Here is a 21,452-nt window from a genome sequence, read left to right on the forward strand (position 1 = left end):
AATGTTAGAGGAGACTGTGAATTAAATGATGTACTGTAATAAGTCTTACACACAATGTGCAGTTGTCACAGCGTAAACTAAAGTCTGCAAATAGATGGTGCAAAAATCCTGCAAAGATGAACAGCAAGTGCAATATATAGCTTATGAATCCTGTAGAGTTAGATATATTTCAGTAGCTATGACTATCTAAATGTAATTTATTATTTTATAGCATCTGAAACATCCTGTGTCTTTCATCAGGTTCATGCTGTTTATCACACCTTCGTTGTAATGGGAACATATCATTGGGCACAGACACCCTGGATTGCACTATAGACTATGCACTTCCTGTAATAAAGCACAAACCCACTAAAATGCAATGCATGTGCACTGTAGTGGAGCGCACAAAACCAGTATATCAATACACTTCATTGGACACAAATCCCCTCTAATTTTTCTTACATTTATGGAAACCTGGCCACTAACATGCCCATCAGTGTGGTGCCTGTTTTTTGTACCAATTATTCTCCTTTTACTTCTCCCCAATGATTACTCCATGGTGGGTGAAGAGTGATGATGACATAACTGTGCTGCATACACTGAGCTCAGTATTAAGGAGACCGCTAAACACTTCAGAGGGCAGTATTCAATGTCCCTATTCGCGATGTGCAGCGAATCCTGTTTAGGATTTGCTGCACATTCGCCGTGTTCCGGAGGGCTGAAGCCCTCGCTGCCAGCCCTTGCTGACACAGTATTCAATGAAGCAGGGGCTCGCTGCCCCTGACTGCGAATGTGAACCCCTGCCGCAGGGAGCCTGAGGACAGCGGCAGGCATGGAGATGGAAGTCTCCCTGCCTGCCCCAGAACGTATGTGGGGGGGAGGTGGGCACAGGCTGCCCCCCGGGAGAGCCAGCAGGGGACCGGGTATTCACTGCACCCGATCGTGCATATGTAATGGTAGGGAGCAGTGAATATATGAATATCTAATGAGCGGCTCTTGGCTCCCGGCCCCCTGCTGGCTGCTATGTGTAAAAAAAAAATATTGTTTTTAAAATTAAATATATATTCATGTGCTTTATAAGCACATGAATAAAAATAGCATGCCCCTTCTCAGAATAAAATTCCTGATTTTTTTACACCAAATGTAAAACAACAACAACTTTATTTTAAAAGTTCACTTTCCACTTCACCATGAAAAGATGGTGATTTGCTACACGGCGACACACGGCGAAAATCACTTAGAAAGATGGCGAGAAGTGCACGTTGAATAGGGTGATTCACTTTCTGACCCCCTGAAACAGGGCAAATTATCCTCATTGAATACTGCCCAGGGAGTCAGGAAGGTGTTGAACCCTCTCGTACATTCATGGGGATTTGGTAACATTTACATTTACTTTTTGTTATTCCACAATTCAAGGAAAACATTTTAAAATAAGTCTGCATCATTTAACATATATATTACAAAAATTAACTGGATTTGAAATGTATTAGTTTACACTTTCTGAAAATCATTAACTATAGTACTATGAACTTTTAAAATATGTATGCAGTTATTTATGTGTTGTTAATACTAACAAAACCTACCGAAATGCCTTCTTCTTGATGATATTTCTTCCAATTTCTTCCAGTGTCACTAAAAGTTAGGAGATAGCTTGTTACCCAATCAGAACTTCCATATTTGCCCTGCATTGCAATTGCTGTGATCTCTGTTCTTTCGCCTAGATCGATCTGAAGCCACTGGTACTTATTGGAAACACGGGGAGACCACCCTCCAGCCCCTGCATGAACAGAATAATAAATATTATACATGTAACATACATGACTTCTTATTTGTGCAATTGTCCAACAATGCCTTAAATATTTTTATACTTTAAGAAGCAAGGACCAAACTTAGACGTAATGATATTGAGGACCAAGTTCTAGAACAGGTTGTTTCACAAAGGTGCTGATGCCGAGTTGAAGCAATACATTCTGCTGCAGTACATTTTTTGCTTCTCCATTCTGTAGGTTACTATTTCTCACAGTAGTTAAAACTTTACATTTCACTCAATCAAACGGGGCTTCGACAATGTAATCAATTCATTGTACTTTGTAGCATGATTGGGGTTGGAATGGAAATCTATTACCAATGCATTAAATTTCATTGCAAAATACAGAGCAAGGAAAAGACTTCACAGAACAGTTTGAAAAATGTGAGTTATAATGTCAATACATTTAAAAGATGGTAATAAAAGCAGCATTTAAAAAGTGCCACAGGACAAATTTACAAGGAAATAATGAATACTCATACAGTAGCTATTTCTGCCATTTTTTTTCACCTGGCATGATAGAGAAACAAGGATGATCCAAAACATTGCCGCCTATTGTTTGTATGTAATTCACTCAGTATTGCAATTCACAAGAGTACACTAAAATGAGCAGCCCGCTCCCTTTTATTTATGGGTAACATCAATGAAACATGGAATCAACTTTTTATAAACCTTTTATCCTCCTACAACTGCCACCCTTATATTGAACAAATCATCATAACCCAACAGCCGGAGCTGGATTAAGGCCCAGGGCACTTAAGACTGGGGGGCCCTGAAGACCAACATTTTGAATACAGTGGTTGGAGTTGCTATCACTGCTACATACCTCCCAACATGATCCTCTCCAGGAGGGACACAATGCTCTGCTCCTGGACTTTTCGCTTAATGTATGATTACCATCACCTGTTTTGAACATGTTAAGTGATCAGAAAGGTGTTTCACCACAGGTGATGGTAATCATTAATGAAGAGCGAAGACCAGAAATAGAGCATTGTGTCCCTCCTGGAGAGTGTCATGTTGGGAGGTTTGCTGCTGCTTACATAGAAGCAGCAGCGCCAGCGATGCACAATTATGGTAATGCAGTGGGAAGTGTCACTTCTCCTGCTGCTTTTCTGATCCAAACAACTCCAATGATTCAATGTTGGATCTTCCCTGGCACCATTAGCCAGCTGCCACACCCATGGGGTTGTGCAAGCTGCCACAACAATACCTACCAAGAGATCAGGAAATCTCCATCCCCTGTCAAAGATCCTGGCCTATTACCTTCCTTGCATTGGTGGAGACACGAATCCCTTTAGAGGAAAAGAGGCTGTCGCTCCCCTCCAAATGGCATCAGATTGTCAATTACTGACAATCTGATACTATGTAATGCCCTGCTATGCAATGTATTGTAGCAGCTGCACAAAAAGCCAGTAGCATGTCACATGACCCATGTCAGGAGATGACAGTTGAGAGTAAGCAGCAGTTGGGCAGTGCAGCCTGAGGTAACGATCTGAGAGGTGGGAACTGGTGCTGCTGTGTTACCGCTGATGGAGGCTGGGGGCCAGATGCACTAAGCTTCAAAAGTGATAAAATGCAGAATGATAAACAATCAACCAATCAGCTCCTGCCGGACATTTTTCAAACACAGGGGTGGATTTTTCATTGTGTGGCAAACGGGCGTTATGGGCGCAGGTATTTTTCGCCACTTTTGCGCGGTGAAGCGTACCTGTTTCATGCCCTTATTTACTAATGTGTGTGCGCACGTTATGGGAGTGCGTTATCACTGACCTGTGGTGATACGCCTCCTCCCATAACGAAGGGTGAACCTCCGGCCGGCGGTGTCTTCAGCGCATGCGCCGGATACCTTGGTCTCGCGTTGTGTATCCGGCACATGCGCAGTTTTCCGCTTGCTGATCTCCGGCGTCTGCAAATTCAAACTGCGCATGCGCCGGGTAATGTTCGCCGGGGATGCTGTGTACCCGGCGCATGCGCAGTTTGAATTTGCAGACGCTGGAGACAAGGAAACGGCGAAGAAGAAAGCAGGAGAGCCCCGCAGCGCCGGAAAAAAGTGGCGAAATCTGGAGGGCGCAGAGTGCAACGCCGAGGACATAAAGAAGGTTCTTAAATAAGGTAAGGCATAAGCGCACTGTACAGAAAAATGTACATGCGCTATGCCTGCGCCCCCGCACCGCCGCCGCTATTCCACCCGTCAAACGGGTTTCATAAATAATGGGAAGCGCTATCCCCTGCTATAGCGCAGGAGGATAGCGCACAGACCCCTCAGCGCAGCATGATAAATCCACCCCACAGTCTATGACATGGCAGGTAGGAGCTGATTGGCTGGCTGTTTATCACACTCCATTTTATCACTTTTGAAGCTTAGTGCATCTGGTACATAGGACCTTATTCAGAGAGTACAAATTTGTTTGGAAAATGGGCAAAACCATGTGCACTGCCGGTGGAGCAGATGTAACATGTATAGAGAGAGTTAGATTTGTGTGAGTTATTTTGTTTCTATGCAGGGTAAATACTGGCTGCATTATTTTTACACTGCAATTTATATTTCAGTTTCAGCACACTCCACCCAAATGTAAATCTCTTTGCACAGGTTAAATCTGCTACACCTGCAGTGCACATGCTTTTGCCCATTTTCCAAACAAATTTGTACTGAGCTCAGATCTGAATAAAGGCCCATAGTCTCATAATGATCATTTTTATAAAATCACTGCAATTATAAAATATATGATATCAGGAGGCCATTTCTTACTGTCTGCTGCCGCAAAAACATGTGGAACTCAGCATTTGTCTTTGAAAAGCTCATGATACCTTGTACATGATGGGAACAGAAAATTTGCCATTTTGCTTTCCTAACTAAGCATGTGTACAAAAACATTCCACCTTCACAAGCATTAATTCAAAGTTGTAGTAAATCAACTGGAGCAATGACATTACAATAGGGTAAGCTCTTATTTGCTGCATTGCATTTTTCAATCACATTCACTGAACTCACAGTTCAAAGGAAATATGGACTAATATAAGGTGCACAGTAACAATTCAATGTCCATATAAGGACAAATACTAAAATAACATTCCAAAAAGTTAGCTCCTACTCACACAGTTTTTCTCTCTATTCAGCCTTGTCAGTAATTGTGCAGCACGTGTGGAGCCTAATAACTTGTTCCAACAGTGACATTAACACCTGGCTCATAAGTCATTTTCCGTCACCATATAAAATTCCTAGGCGTGCATACATCTTGTGATGCTGTTCTAGTGTAAGTGCTCACATGCACTTTAAACTAAGTACTGTAGGTTATTAACTAAGTACAGTACATTCCGTATTTTCCGTGAACATTTAACAAACTACTGTATATTACACTGCATGCTACTTCTTTTATGTTAGCATTGCTCCATTAGGATTAACATTGACATTCTGGGAAACATCTTTCTCACAGTAATGCTCCTACTGTATACTTCAAAATCTGTAAGTGCATTTATTTCACCTACATTTGTACAATTATATACTGCAGTACATAGTAATGTACCTTGTAATTTTTTTAACTTCTGTAAGCAGGTCATCATTAAAAGCAACTTCTACATTGCTTGTTTTCTTCCCAAATGGATTTACAATGGTTATCTTTTTTTATATGTATTTTCTCTTTTGTAATCTGTCTATTTAGCTTTCTTCTTAGATTCTCTGATTCTCCTTATATTACCCTACTGTGTGTCCTCAACCTGCTCACCTCTTCAACCTATGACTCTACCAGCATCTTTCCCTCACCATTTAAACATGCTTCGTTTACCAATAGTTAAAAAACTCAACCTTGACCCTTTCTCACCCGCTAGCTACCACTTGATCTCTCTCCTCCCATTTGCCTTCAAACTACAGATGGAGCCACGCTAATTATGGCTCCTTCTGTGCCACAGCATGCTGGCCAAGTCATGCTGATCGCCAACAATAGGACTCACGTGCGTGTGAGACGTGTGCCCCATTCACAGCAATGGGAGCATCTCTGTACACACCCATAGCTGGGCTATGCACAGGAATGCCCAGTCCTGCCAAGAATGCACATTTGCGATGGAGCTAGGCTAGATGAGTATGGCTCCAACTATACTTGAGAGGCTGGTATACAGTCATGTCACCAGCTTGCACTCTGTCAACTTCACCCTTGATCCTCTTTAATCCAGCTTTCGCTCACTCCACTCCTCTAAAAATGCATGGTCTAAATCACTTCTCTCTGCTCATCCTACTGGAGCTTTCTGTTGCATTTGACACTCTGGATCATTCTCTCCTCCTCCAAACCCTCCAGACCATTCATTTTTCTAGCACTGTCCTGACCTGATTCGCCTATTACCTTGCCAACTGCTCCATCTCTTTCTCTGCATCTGTTCATCTCACCTTTTTCCATCCCCAAGTCAAAATCCACCAGGCTTATGTCCTAGGCCTCCTTCTCTTCTCCCTGTACACCACTTCCCTGGGTACACCTAGAAACTCTTTTAACCTTAAATGCTACCTATATGTTGATGACACGCAACTTTTCTTCTCCTCTCCTGACCTGTCCCCCTTTATCTTCGCTCAGTTATACAACTGCCTCTCTGTCATCTCCTCCTGAATGTCTGAATCTCCACTGGCACCTATTCCATAGGAAAACTCAGGGGGGTCTCTGGTTGCACAGAAACACCCCTCCTCTTGGCAAGTGCCTTAAATTCTGACAACAATAGTACTGGTATAAAATATGATCAATAGTGCTGCCACCAAATCAGTGTAAGGGACAAAGCAGAGCTGCTGCACATGCCCTGTGGGAGCAGCTTCTTCTAAGTTTGCTGTGTGTGTGTGGATCTGAGCCCTCAAACATTGCAATAGACCAGAGAGTAGCTGCCAGGAGGAAGAGACAGGAGCCTTAACATGAGGTGGGAAAATGTGAGCTCAGAAAGTGCAGTACTGGTTCTGTTATGTCTGTGTATTTATTTATTATGACATCTTTTTCTGATCACTTATTTTTTAAAATGTTTGAAACAGCATATACTATAGACCATCTGTACTGTTACATATTAATACTGTGTTCCATACTGTATCCAGTGTATATAATAAGACCAATTTCCTCCACCCTCTAAAAACCCTGCATTTGCCACTGTATTCCCTAACAAAATCCTATTCAATCTCCTCACCCCCACTTACAAGGCCCTCTCTAAGTCCACTGCTCCCAATATCTCCAACCTTACCTCTCTACAAACAGTACTCCCTTATGCCCTCTGCAGTCAGCCAATTACCATTGTCTCTTCTCTATCCAAGTAACTGCATCTCATGTGTGCATACAAGATTTTGCCTGTGCTGCACCTGATGTCACATGGCTCCTCCCTTCAGATTGTAAGCCCTTTGGAGCAGGGCCCTCTTTCACCCTGTTCTCAGAGCCCTCTTTTCTCGATCTTCCATTTCAACTCTCTCATGCTCAGTGACCATTTATCCCCACATCTCTTCTCACTCCTTATCATTAATCTCTTCCAATGGCAACCTGCCTCTAGTAGTATGAAGACAAGAAAGAAGAAAGAATGTAATAGAAAAAGATAAAAAGTGAAACATTGCAGAAAGAGAAATATACAGTTGAGGGGGAAATAAAGAGGGAGTAAGAAGTGGAGAGATGTGGAAAAAAATGGATGACATGCTAAAGAGAGGGAGAGGAATATATATATATATATATATATATATATATATATATATATAGACTTGTAGAATGAAGCGGCACTCCAATCAATGTAGCAGTGAAAGAAAAGCTCTTTATTAGCAACGTTTCAATACGTGTGTATTATCTTCAGGCTACACACGTATTGAAACGTTGCTAATAAAGAGCTTTTCTTTCACTGCTACATTGATTGGAGTGCCGCTTCATTCTACAAGTCTATATTCTACCTGTTGAAGGCACACAACGCAGAAATTCGTTTCTAGGAGGAGTGCCCAGCCCCGCAGAAAGTCTATATATATATATATATATATATATATATATATACATATACCGTGTATACTGTATATATATATAAATATAATTATTATTTACAGTTTATTATATAGTGCAGCAGATTGCGTTGCGCTTTACAATAGTAGACAGTGATCAAACAAACTGGGTAACGACAGACAGACGTGGAAGTTAGAGAGCCCTGCTGCAAGCTTACAATCTATAGGGATATAGGAGGGAAACACAAGGACAGGCACCAGTAATAGCATAGCAGTCCCACCAAGTTACAAGTCCAGAAGGGAAGCTATGTAATACATAAGTGCCTCAGAGGGTTATGCGTGTAGAACTTAAATATGATAGGCTTGCCTGAAGAGGTGAGTTTTCAGGGAACACTTGAAATTTTGGAGGCTCTCTTTAGCATGTCATCCATATATATATATATATATATATATATATATATACATATACCGTGTATACTGTATATATATATAAATATAATTATTATTTACAGTTTATTATATAGTGCAGCAGATTGCGTTGCGCTTTACAATAGTAGACAGTGATCAAACAAACTGGGTAACGACAGACAGACGTGGAAGTTAGAGAGCCCTGCTGCAAGCTTACAATCTATAGGGATATAGGAGGGAAACACAAGGACAGGCACCAGTAATAGCATAGCAGTCCCACCAAGTTACAAGTCCAGAAGGGAAGCTATGTAATACATAAGTGCCTCAGAGGGTTATGCGTGTAGAACTTAAATATGATAGGCTTGCCTGAAGAGGTGAGTTTTCAGGGAACACTTGAAATTTTGGAGGCTCTCTTTAGCATGTCATCCATATATATATATATATATATATATATATACATATACCGTGTATACTGTATATATATATACCGTCTTCACTTGTACCTTGACAAAGGGGTGATTCGATACCCCGAAACGTTGGTTCCTGACCTTTTGAAATATAACACTTGAAAAATCCTTGGAGTGCCGCTGCCTGTCTCTTGTCTGTCTACAATTTGTTTCCAGAAGGCACCCAGGTATTTGCCCCCCCAGAGTTGGAGTGCCAGTCCGCCCTCTACAAATATATATATATATATATATATATAGGTATAGGTATATATATATATATATATATATATATACACACACTTACAGCATAGGGATGGCAGCACTCAGAATAATCAGCACATAACTGCAAGTATGACTGCAATGTTTCAATCTTCAATGCTTGTTCACCGTCCCGCTTGCACCTAGCAGTGTGGGGCAGGGGGTGGGGCACAGCCCATTGGAACACCCAGCGTTATTTGGGCATTCCAATGAAAATGCTGGGCATTACCTTGGTAATGGCCCGGGGACACGGGTGCGGGGGACGGGCAGCTGATGTCAGCGGATGTCAGCTGCCCACCCGCTTCTCAAACAGGGCGCTTGGAGATGTGAGACACCATAGAGCAGGGACGTGCGGTGAGGTAAATGGCTCAAGAGTCCCTGGCAAGTACCAGAGCCAGATATGCCCTCAATATATGAGCCACGGGGTACATGCCGGTATTATGCTTATGTGCAGCAGTATACACTGGTGGAGATTCGCTGAGTTTTGATAAGAGATGTGCGGAAAAGGTAGCCAGGTGAGGCACTGCCTCACCTGCCATAGACTTTGTGCTCCAGAGTTTTGACTATAAAAATGATTAGCATAATAAAAATAAGAATATTTTTATATATTCTTTGTATTTTTGACATACTTTATAAATAAAAAACGCTGGCATATACGCTAGTATGACAGGAAAGGCTGTGCCTCACGGCATCTGGGGGACTAGCAAGGCTGCAAAATTTGCAGCCTTGCGAGTCAACCAGAATAAGGTCCTATGCATGGAGTCTAAATTGGCACTAGGCCAGTTTTGTGGAAAAATGAGAAGTTTGTTTTTTGGCCAGATTTATTTTTAGGCAGTAACATACAATCCTTGCGGATATTGTCAGGAGACAGTTTGAGCTTGAGGTATTATTAGGCTTAGTGGGTGATATACTGTGCTCTGATAGCTTTACTGACAGGCAATATATGCTTTTTTATTATTTAGCATTAAGAGAGGTGTGCAGTAAATTCGGCAATGCAACAGTAAGGTAAAACCTGCCAGCTAATTTTGTTGCTTCTCTATGGTTTAACAGTTGGCAATAATTAAGACTTTTCTAGTGATTACATTTTTTTTATTAGAACATTGTATTTAAACTGTAAATGTAGTTATTGCCAGAGATAATGGGAATGTTGTATCCTGTGGTATACTGGCACAGAGCAACAACAGTGAAATAACAAAAAAAAATGAGCAGCCTAATGCCTCTTATTCTAGAAAGTAATGACATAATCCCTCTCTAGAGATGAGGGCATAACAGATTAGGGGCATCATGATTTGTAGAGATTGTAGCTGTGTAGAGATTGATTTTTCTCCTTTTTCTTGCATGGGATTGCTCTAGGTACTCAACCCCTCCCAATCCAAAACATATTTTTAGGTTGATTGGCTACCAACCAAAAAAAACAACACCAGTGTGTATGAGTGTGTGAAGGTGTTGTAGGGTATAGAGTGCTAGCTCCACTGGAGCAAGGACAGATGTGAATGGCCAAATTACCTGTAAAGCAATGCAAAATATGCATTCACTATTTAAATAACACCCCAACAAAAACAAACTTTTAGCACAATTCATCCACAGACTTTCCCATTACCTGGGGAAATGTAATTGTTTCTAAACATTGCAACACATTTTGCTACTTTTTGCTCAAATATAATTCTGATTAAGGGCCTAATGAGTGAATGGGTGCAGACTGGGGAGGGATTAGAGGCCACTTAGAGGCAGGAGAACTATCCTGATTGGAGAAGTGTGTGAGCGGCTTCCACCCGCTGTTGAAACAGCACACTTCACGTGTTTGCGTGTGGAGATTCAGTCCAGCTCTACATGGTCCAAAAACCTTTTCAAGTCCGTGAATGGCTCTTCACTAATAGGACCCGCCAGTCACAACATGTATGGGGTAGACCAGTGGTCGCCAACCTTATTTGGGGTGTGAGCTACTCGAGAAAAATGAAACTGCTTGAAGAGCTACTAAAAAGTTTTTAGAAAAATCTGCTAATTTCTCATGTGGTCCCCATACCTGTCTGGCCAACTTCCAACAGATCCCCTCTCCATCTCTCAGTGACTCCCAACTACCTTCCCACTTATCTCTGTGGGAGTGTCAGCTGTCTCCCACCAGTGGTTACCAGTTGTGTGCATCTTCGTGAGTCCCCGGAGCAGCCTCCAGTCTGCTATGGGACAATGACTCTGGATCCCTCTGCAGCTGCCGGTGGCTTCTGGGTTCTCTCTTCCTGCCTTGTGGTGGCTTCTAGATTCAGGTCCTTATTTCAGGCACTTAATCCCAGCTGACAGCAGTACTGTAGCTAGGCGAGCTACCCAAACTATGACCGTGAGCTACTGGTAGCTCGCGAGCTACAGGTTGGAGACCACTGGGGTAGACAATTGATACTATACTCCTGTTGTTTGTAGTATACACTCTCATTTTATATTATCTAGTTAATATTGTGGTCTAATATATGTTATTGTTGATACTGTAGTTAGAAGTATAACCTATGTGTGCAAATATAGAGTAGTTATCCTTTAGGAAAGTTCAGTTAGGGAACCCCCGGGTTATTTATTGCCCGTTATTAGGGTGGGTAGGTAGGTAGGTAGCTCTGTTCTTCCCCACAGGAGAAGTTAGATTGTCTGTACAAAGTGACAACAATCAAAGTTTGAGTATCACTCCATGTCTGTTTCATCCCCTACCTGAGCGCTGGTCCGGTGGATCTCTCACATGTGTGCAAGGTCTGCTATATTCCATCTCAGTACGAGAGAGCTGCAAAGGTGAAACTTGGGTGACTGAGGCTTCATGTCAAAAATGACCATTCACTCAACTTGTGAAGGTCACAGTCATCATTATTGTTACCCATTCTTTAAAGACCCAGGGTGAAGACACGCTAATAATTATGTTATTCTTGTCAGCATGATTTGGGAATATCCTAGTCATTTGTCAAACATCTGGAGGTAGGATTTGGTCTCAAGGGAACAGCAGTATGTGGTGGTGGTGGTGGTGAGTACAGCCCATGGGCCAACCCTTTGACCATTCTAAATTGGGCCTATTTTCATGTGGAGACCTGGAGCTGCAGCTCCATTCGCCACATTGTTAATCTGGCCCTGAATATACACATATTTAGCACCACACTCATTTACCTCTGTCCTTGGGTTGTATACAGCAGGTTAAACAATGATTAAACTGCAGAAAAAGTTGCCACACTATTTGATATGCACAGTCCACATCTGGCTAATAGGGTGTTTAGAATGGCATACTGCAGCCAGTATCACTGGTGCAGCACCATCCAGAGTGTCCATTAGACGCTCCAGACAGGCACCCTGCAGTCTGCAGCACATTGGAGCATTCTCAGAATGTTCCAGGTATGGCCACCTAAGCGGCTCTGACTTGCCTGATATATATGAGAAACTGGCATGTTACATGTCTCTGATTTATTGAATAGCTTGCTTTCCTAATCTGTTCAGCTTTGCCTATAGAGACAGATGTACTAAGCCTTGGGGAGTGATAAAGTGAAGAGAGATAAACTGCCAATCAGTCCCTAACTGTCATTTCACAAACACAACCTGCAACATGACAGTTAGGAACTTACTGGCTGGTATTCAATTTCTCTCCAAGGTTTAGTACATCTCCTCTATAGTGAGATAGTTTAGGATGAAGAGACAAAAAAAAGCTGTGAATTAAAAATGGTGCTCAGCACCCTGGATGTGAGACATCACAGACTTTTAAGTTTTCTTACAGAATAAGAAAAGTCTAACTTAATTTTATTTAACTATATGAGACTTTTTCCATCTCTTTCATGTATATAATTTGATATGCATAAAGCTAGAACAGCTGCATAAGAGCAAAGTGTCTTATTTATCTATCATGAGGTGAATGAGAATCTTTGATGTGCCCCTTATACTGTTAAAATGTATATTCTGACTAACACTACGAAGATCTTTTGATCTGTCTAAATTAAAGACACTGCATAATACTATTTTACTTTGCTTAACCTTGAATGATTTCATGGGAAATTCATTCAAAAAGCTTTATTTATTGCCTAATCAATTCTTAATTTCTAAATGATGTCAAATACTTGTCTTTCTTTAATTAGCAACTTTTTGGTCAATAAAAGTGGTACTTAACATACGAACATGATAAAGAATCCATTCCACTAAATCTAAATCAAAGTGATCATTTGCCATTCTATAAAACATGTTTGGAAATATATTACTTGCTGGTTGAGAGCTTAACCAATCTTTATTGAAGTGGATCAGATTTAAAACAGTATACAGTATATCTGCAAATTAGGATGGGGTTGTGGTGGTAAAGATGATATTGTACATATTATGATGTCATCTTTCATAAGCTGAATTAATTTTAATATATGTTAATGTGTTAGTATATAAGACTGCAGCTAATAATGCTTGCCACCTTTCTGGTCTTTTTAATGGTACGAAGATGCTTGAGCACCTTTTTTGTTTTTTATTTAGACAGAGGCCACAATTATTCCTATTCTAGTGAGCAGCGCACAGCTACTTTGTCCTACCCATGCAAACAGTATAGTCTCTCTGCAACTTACTGCTCATTGTGAACTCACAAAGTAACCTGTCGCTCATATGTGTCAGTGGGGCAGATTTATTAAGCTTGGAGAAGAGATAAACTGGAGATAAAGTGGAGATAAGGCAAAAGGAGATAAAGCACCAGCCAATCAACTTCCAACTGTCATTTTCAAACACAGCTGATTGGCTGGTGCTTTATCTCCTTTTGCCTTTTCTCCACTTTATCTCCAGTTTCTCTCTTCTCCAAGCTTAATAAATCTGCCCCAGTGAGTGGAAATGACCAGGCATCTAACAAGCATCCGGGACATTACCCACAATGCAGTGCTGCAATGCTGTCTCTTTGCCTCACTTGCAGCACCCTCCCTCCCACTTTTTGCTCTTACCATCCTACTCTGCACCTTTTCCAACTACTATTCAGCCCTTTCTAATGCTCTCTGCCCTTCTCTCCCATGCTCCGCCCCTTCCCTTCTGCTTTCTGTACTGAAAACATCACTAATCCATGCCAGTAGGTAAGTATAAAAAACTGCCTGCTACAATAACACTATCTCATATTGGGGCATATGTATTAAGCCTTAACAAGAGATAAATGCAAGGGTGATAAAGAGAGAAATAAACACCCAGCCAATCAGCTCCTTACTTCAATTATACCCAGGAATGGAACCATCCACCCCACTCTCCCATGTGTTACTAGCACTTATAACGGCCTATCCCATTCCATTGACACTGGCCCCATGTCAGAGTTCTCTATGAAGAGCGGTTTAACTACCCATGTCACTCATATAACTTGTGTCTTCATGTACAACTTACCGTTGACACCTTAGACACATACTCCAATTGATGTCTTAATAGATTACAGTTTGTAATCTCAATCCAAGAGTGCCCCAAAACAGAGAGAGTCTTTCTTTCCTTGTTTGCAAGTATAAAAAACTGCCTGCTACAATAACACTATCTCATATTGGGGCATATGTATTAAGCCTTAACAAGAGATAAATGAAAGGGTGATAAAGAGAGAAATAAACGCCCAGCCAATCAGCTCCTTACTGCCATGTTGCAGGCTGTGTTTGAAAAAAGTCTGTAAGGAGCTGATTGGCTGGATGTTTATCTCTCTTTATCACCCCTGAATTTATCGCTTGTTAAGGCTTAATACATTTGCCCCATTGTACAGCAAGGTGTTAAATTCCAGAAGCAGTTAACTAAATACCTCTGTAAGCTCAGTGGGGGTTTTTTTCTGTTTTTTTTTTTTTTTAAATTGTACTCAAACTGTAGTTTGTTCTTCTTCCTTCATGTTTTGACTTACACTGCTATCAACAATTTACAGATTGTTCAATGTTATTTGCAACCATAGCGACCACAATTTGCCTGACATACAGTATGATGTGGTGAGCAGAGAGGCTTAAGAACATCCCTTTCCTCAGTAGTCAAGTCCACCTATTCATCTGATGTTATGGGGTTAGATGTACATGTAAAATAGACAAGAGTTGCTGTTGTACCTGGAAGGAAAGACCACAATCCCAAACCTAACTCTGTTAATCCCTCCAGAGGTTATAGGCACCTGCAGAGCTAAGACTCCACCTATATTAGCGACGTTCGAAGGGGTAAATTAGGTTCACCCTAACCCCGGTGCCACCAGGACTTTGCAAGGAAACAAGGTGCCCAACACCTCCAGAGCGGACAAGAGGGAAACTAACTAAAATCCCTAGATCTAGAGGGAGGAAGATTCAGGGGAAATGTGAGGAAGAATTACTTCACAGAAAGAGTAGTAGATAAGTGGAATAGCCTACCATCAGAGGTGGTAGATGCAAATACAGTAGTACAATTTAAACATGCTTGGGATAAGCATATTGATATCCTTACAAAAAAATAAGGATCAAATATGGTTTGAGGTAACATGTTTAAAAAAGGGGCAGACTAGATGGGCCAAGTGGTTCTTATCTGCCGTCAAATTCTATGTTTCTATGTTTCTATCTGGGAAACAAAACAAAATGTAACACAACTGTACTCCATGGGAAGGGATCTTCCAGCAGACCATCGTACAATTTTATAATAAGTAATCTCTACATAGGTCAGAAACATCAGGGAGTTGAGTGGAAGAATATGGGAGCAATCCTCCATGAACTCCCAGGAATGCAACAATGCAAAAAAGATGTTATGCAAATAAGTAATTCCTCACACCCACACTTGTAACTATAGAAACACAGCAGGATGTAAACAGAATGTGTGACATAGCTATTGGCATAAATGCAACAATGCATGAAGATGTTAATAATACACAATATAACCCATGTGGAGCTGGATGGCAAAACCCCTAATAAGAGAGAACATATAACTCCACACATATAAACTCTAACAGGGATCGGCAGAAATACTGTAGATGGAAAAACTAGCACTTAGCTTAATCCTCTGCAGACTGGAAAGCACCAGGGACAATGGACCAAGGCAGGGTCAGGAGGGCTGAGGAATATGGTGATGACCAGAGAACAGATTCAGATAGACTGCACCAAGACAGGGAAGCAGACTGGGACAGGCTGCACAAGGAGAATCACTGGTGAAAGGCAGCATGGGAGATAAAAGAAACACTCCCAATCAGAATAACCAAGGCTGACAAACTCCCTTAATGAGGAGACTTACTACATGTGAACAGCCTGACACACAAGGCCCAGAGCTAATGGTTTAAATAAACGACAGTTGCCCTACACCTGGAGGACACAGGAGTCAGGCTGCAGCTCCACAGTGCAAAAACCATACACCAGAAAACATGGAATGCAAACAGACAGAATTACGTAACAGGAATGAGCCACTGCTGGTTCATGACAGATATTTCCCACAGAAACAAAACAGATTCTCTCTACCATTTACTAGAATGCAACAGATAAATCTAGATGAATCTAAATAGCTAAAATCTGATTGGTAACTATGGGTTACACATCCTCTTTTCATTTTTAATAACTTTAGTCAATCTTCCCCTATATGTGCATTAAACAGGTCCGTGACCGATTTTCAAAGTTTTTATAGTGGAAGACATCTATAAATCTCGCACACAGATTAAAGAACAACAGCCAAAAAAGGTGGCCTTAGTAAAAGAGGTGTGGTCTGACATCAAATCTCCCATTTTCATTACACTGGGCAGCAAAGCAGCAGTGACAAACACTCCCCCAACCTTGCTCTCCCCACAGAACATGTGATTCACAGGTATGCTAATGGCCAGGAGGTATGTTATGGGCCAGGTCCACGCCCACAATCAAAATTATTGTGGTAGCTATTCCTCTGCTTCCAGCCCTTTGACATGACAGAGTTTTATTTTAGGACCTCTGCCCCTTCTAAAACTTTACACAATGCATGTAGTTATTACCATATTGCAAGATGGGACAATAATTCCATGCCACAGCTGTACTTTAATTGCATTTTGTGGTAAATATGCTACATATCTTATTAAAAATAATTTAATGTTTGGGTTAAAGCTATAATAATATCATTTTTTATTTGGGCATTATGAAGACCTTTTATTTTTGGGCCCATAATCCCAACAATGAAAAGATTTTACCCTTTGAGTGCCAACTTTGATGTGAAAGATCCTCAAAATATCCGCTAAAATGCCATCATCACTCACAGCGACTGTTCTTTTAGTATAAATAAATACAAATACAGCCCAGTCAATTAATTGAAGTCTAGTTAAATATTGCACCCAAAAAAAGAACAGTCACTGTGAGCTACACTGGCACTTTTTTCTGCCGTTCGCTATTGCCCGCAGATCGCTGAAAAGTAGGCGGGTGCTGACATCAAGGGACATCTGCTGACTGCACTGAGCAGACATCACCATGCTTGTGCGAGCAGGAAAATGCACAGCATTTTATAGGAACACCCATAAAACGTCGGTATTCCCCGTTACCAGCCTGCTCCCTGCCCCCTTCCCTCACCTGTCCATGCGAATGTCTTGGCGAGTGTGATTCTCGCCAAAGGCGTTTGCACAGGGGGTCTGCACATATGCATATTTGTGCATGCCCATGTGCATACCCCCACATCAGAAACAGGGCCGTATGTGGCACCATCTGATGAGGTCTGAATTAGGCGCAAAGGGGTAATGAGCAGCTTACGCTGTTATTTTCCATTTCCTCTAGAACATGGAAGGCTCATCAGGAAAGATAATGAGTTAATATGTCTAAGCACTAAAAATCTTTGAAGTCATTTTATTCAATATAAAAACATCTTTTAAAATGTGCTTCAATCCAAACAACTCATTGACTCTCCATTTGTAATCTGCTTTTATTCTTCCATGAAACATTGAGCGTATTTATGTTTATTTTAATGCAATAACCCAATGTTGTGACCCACATTAATTCCAGCATGCTGTATTTGTGATTACCATTCTAGATTTTAGATTAGCTATTTATTCTGCCAGTAACTCATATGCCCCTGCCCCAGGCCTTCTTGACAGTTCAGGCCCCAGAGGAGACTTTTCCTCAACCATAATCATTATTTCAATATATTACAGCATTAGGTTTCATTACAAGTGATGAACCTAGATCACAAAGTGCCAAAGAGCTGGCAAATATGGAACAGTTTTTACGCCTAATTTCCAGCTCAGAAAGATGTTGTTGTTCATGCAAGTAAAATTACTAAAGCAAAATGACTTGGCATGCAATCGCTATACCAGATAGAATTTAATTTGCTATTTCAAAAAAAATATTCTGCTGTGCACAGTATGTCTTCAATAGAATGAACAATTCCCTTTTGCAAAAAGACCTAATATATAGGTCTTAAATATATAATTAAAGGCCTGCTAAAACTAAAAATTCTAATTTTCACATATGATTCATGGAGCTAAAACACACCAGTATTGACCCAGAATAGCTGTGCAGATTTTTAAAAGGTAAACTTGAATTAAATATTAATATTTGCATCCAGTTACACATAATCTGAATCTTGCATAGAGTATAGCAGTTATGGTAATTTACAAATAAGAATGTATTTTATGTGCAGAAATTCACTTATTGTTCAAGTCTTGCATCACGGGTGGTTTAAGGGGCGAGCCGGTTTAAGAGAGGAAAGGGTCCATGTGCACAAAGCTATCAGACACCTTCCTCTTTGGCAGAACAGAAGTCTACTTCCCATGCACAGGTCACTGGGATTGTGGTGGGTGTCCATGTCTTATTCCCGGGGAAGATAACTGTACATGCACAAGTCAGCCAATTATCCATGTGATTTCTGTCTATAGCACCAGTAAGTATATTTATATGGGTGCAGGGTGTGAGGTGTGGACTCAAGTGCCTGTGTGCATTGCACCCTATGCAAATGCCCTGCTTGATGATAATGACATGCTGGATTGAATCATTGTAGCCAGTCCACCCACTATACGATGTCATGGCTTTGTATTGCTGGACAATAATGAAGTGGTCCCAGGTTCACCCACATTGTTGACTTGGATGCCAACTTCTGTAAGATTGGACTGGTGCTTTCTTCAGTTTAGTTTGTTTATTGAATATACTGTACTGGCGTATGTGAAGAAACAGCCTTGTCTGATATGAAATGTTATCTTGCTGTAAATCTGTTGAAATTCAGACATTGTGGCCATTTGACAACATCAGACTGATCATTACCATCTGGTGGTAAAACTGGAGTACTGCAGCCACGAGGAAAAATATTTTCTTTTAAAGTACCAAGGTGATGTGATCGATAAAGTGTTAATGGCCTGTGGATCGCAAATTAGGCATCTAGGGTAAAATCTTTGTAGAAAATTTAACTGTGCTGTTTCTCATTGGATTTTTTATATGCAGTGTATGGGTTTTCTGGTTTATCGGCTTAGCCTTTCCTGATTCTGTCGCCACAGCATCTATGCTATCCCTTGTTCACACTACATACAGTACTCACTCGTTATCTAATAAGCAACCATTTTTAAAGAGAGGAAAGAACCCATAAAAGTGCATTGTCCTATAATGGTGTAATGGCTACTTATTTTCCTTCCCCTTAACTCACATTTTGATGTGTTTATTCTATACTTAATTTTTATTTTTTATTGTTATTCTCATTATTGTTTTTTTTAGGGGGCTGGGGGAGGGGCTTTGATGTTTGGTCCTTGGCTCAGTTGGTTGCTAAGGTGGATTACTATGAGTTATGTGTTCCACACATAAAAATACCTGTAAGTAGTATAACCAAAAAGGGTTGGTGTATAATTAAAGGTACAGTACACTATATCAAATATTTGGCTATAAACTAAATAAAATAATCATATAAACACTTTTTACTTAACAAATGGTCACTAGAAATAATCCATTGTAGTACCATATACAGTACAGTATCAAGTAATTTAAAAATGACAATAGTAGCTAATAAGCAGAATAGCAGTGTTGGAGTGCACTAAAGGTATGCCCTTGCTCACTGCTTGCAGGATATAGGTTCATAATAACGGAATCTAAAGACAGAGAATAATCTTTTGGGGGGCACTCTTACAATATCAATAATTAAATATGAATAAAAATATAGATACAATTAAATATATATTGTTCACTGGAAAAATAGCTTTTTGTATAGTATTTATTTGTTTACATCTGTGTATAATAAATTCACTTTGAGTAATGTATTGGTTGTGGTGACTTGTAATGCTTTAATAAATGCAATAATTGCATAGACTAACATACCCAACATATATTCATACAAATAATAAATAATTACCAATTTGTAAAACATTCCCAGACATTACTGCACAATGTAAAGGTGGTACAGCCCACACTTGATTGGTACATTTAAGTGTTTATTTATATTTTTTATGGGTATTGTTGTCCCCTGTACCAAAATTGGCTTGAAAATTCAATGACATATCAACATAACCTGTAGTTTGTATATATTTCAAACAAGACATGTATAACACGGCTGGATTGAATAGTAATGCCTCATGGGTATAAGGTTTTTATTTGTGAACGCATTCAAACACATGATAACTAAGTAATACACTATTCACTTTTCAATGTAGTCCCCATTACTTTCAACACATGTGCGCCAACGCAAACCCATCGGAGAAGAAAGCTGGTGGTTGTATCAACCACAAATATATTTACAAATACAAGTATACCATTTTGTTACTCAAAGATGTGTCCATATTGACATCTAAGTACTTAAGCTTATTTCTTCCTCCAATTATGTTGTCAGCAAAGGATAATAGTACTGGCACTTCCACAACAGCACTCTTATTTTATGGATGAGACAATTTATCATTTCTGATATTGTAGCAATAGTCCAACACGCAATAATTTAACACATTTACATCAACAGTACCAACAGCCATAGTGCCACATTGCAGACTCCGTGGCTCGCTTCACTCTGCGCAGGTTTTATCATTATTGACCCCCAAATGGGAGAATAGCCCCTGACAGTCAGAATGTGACTATCGGCCATTTAAACAGTCAGGATTCTGATGTCGAAGTACTGCCCTCTGAATCCACAGCAGGGAGAGAGCAACAGGGGGAGCAGGGGCTTTGCTACAGCCACAGCATAGCCATCAGTAAATAGGAACTCCCTCTTCTGTATATGTTCAGATGAGGGAGGGGGGCTATAATGATGTGCTATTTTTAATTATGTTGCGTGTAGACACTTGATGAGATCGTAAAAGATATTGCTCAAAAGGGCCCTTCTGAGTGACATATTTAGCATATTGTCTAGTGTGGATGGGGCTTAAGATAAACCGATCCCATATCTGTACCTTACTGTACTTTTACTTTTACTGTATTCCAACTTGTGATTATACTACTTACATATATTTTGTGACGTACATCATTCAAGTAGCTTTCTGTATTTCCCTCCCATCACATTTTTGAGCCAATGATTTTTGCTGCCTTACATGACATGAGACCTGGGTTTTATAGTCCCATTTTGTAGTAAGTTTGACATGCATCATAATACATGTCACACTTGGCGAGTTTGTCACAGGTGGATTTTGTTGGCTTTGCACTTTCCCTTTCCTATGCAGATTTTCTAATCCACTTGTGGGGATAATTATTTGGGGAGATGGATGTCTCTTGACCTGAGATGCCCCATCACCCAGGATTTAGTGTGGCTGTCTGCAATGTGACCTTAGCGTCACAGGCAGCCTAGAGTTATCATC

At 40.5% G+C, this 21,452-nt stretch overlaps 1 protein-coding gene across 1 annotated transcript in view; it reads right to left on the reverse strand.

Moving 5' to 3' along the window:
* The window catches only part of CNTNAP4 (contactin associated protein family member 4), a 292,850-nt gene that overhangs the window by 165,979 nt on the left and 105,419 nt on the right, over positions 1-21,452 (reverse strand). The window contains exon 3 of the mRNA XM_083187307.1: positions 1,563-1,756. Within this exon, the coding sequence (XP_083043433.1) occupies positions 1,563-1,756 (194 nt within the window). The remainder of the gene's footprint in view (positions 1-1,562; positions 1,757-21,452) is intronic.

This window comes from Crinia signifera, chromosome 1 (genome assembly GCF_055691185.1).
Source record: "Crinia signifera chromosome 1, ASM5569118v1, whole genome shotgun sequence".
Classification (NCBI taxonomy): Eukaryota; Metazoa; Chordata; class Amphibia; order Anura; family Myobatrachidae; genus Crinia; species Crinia signifera.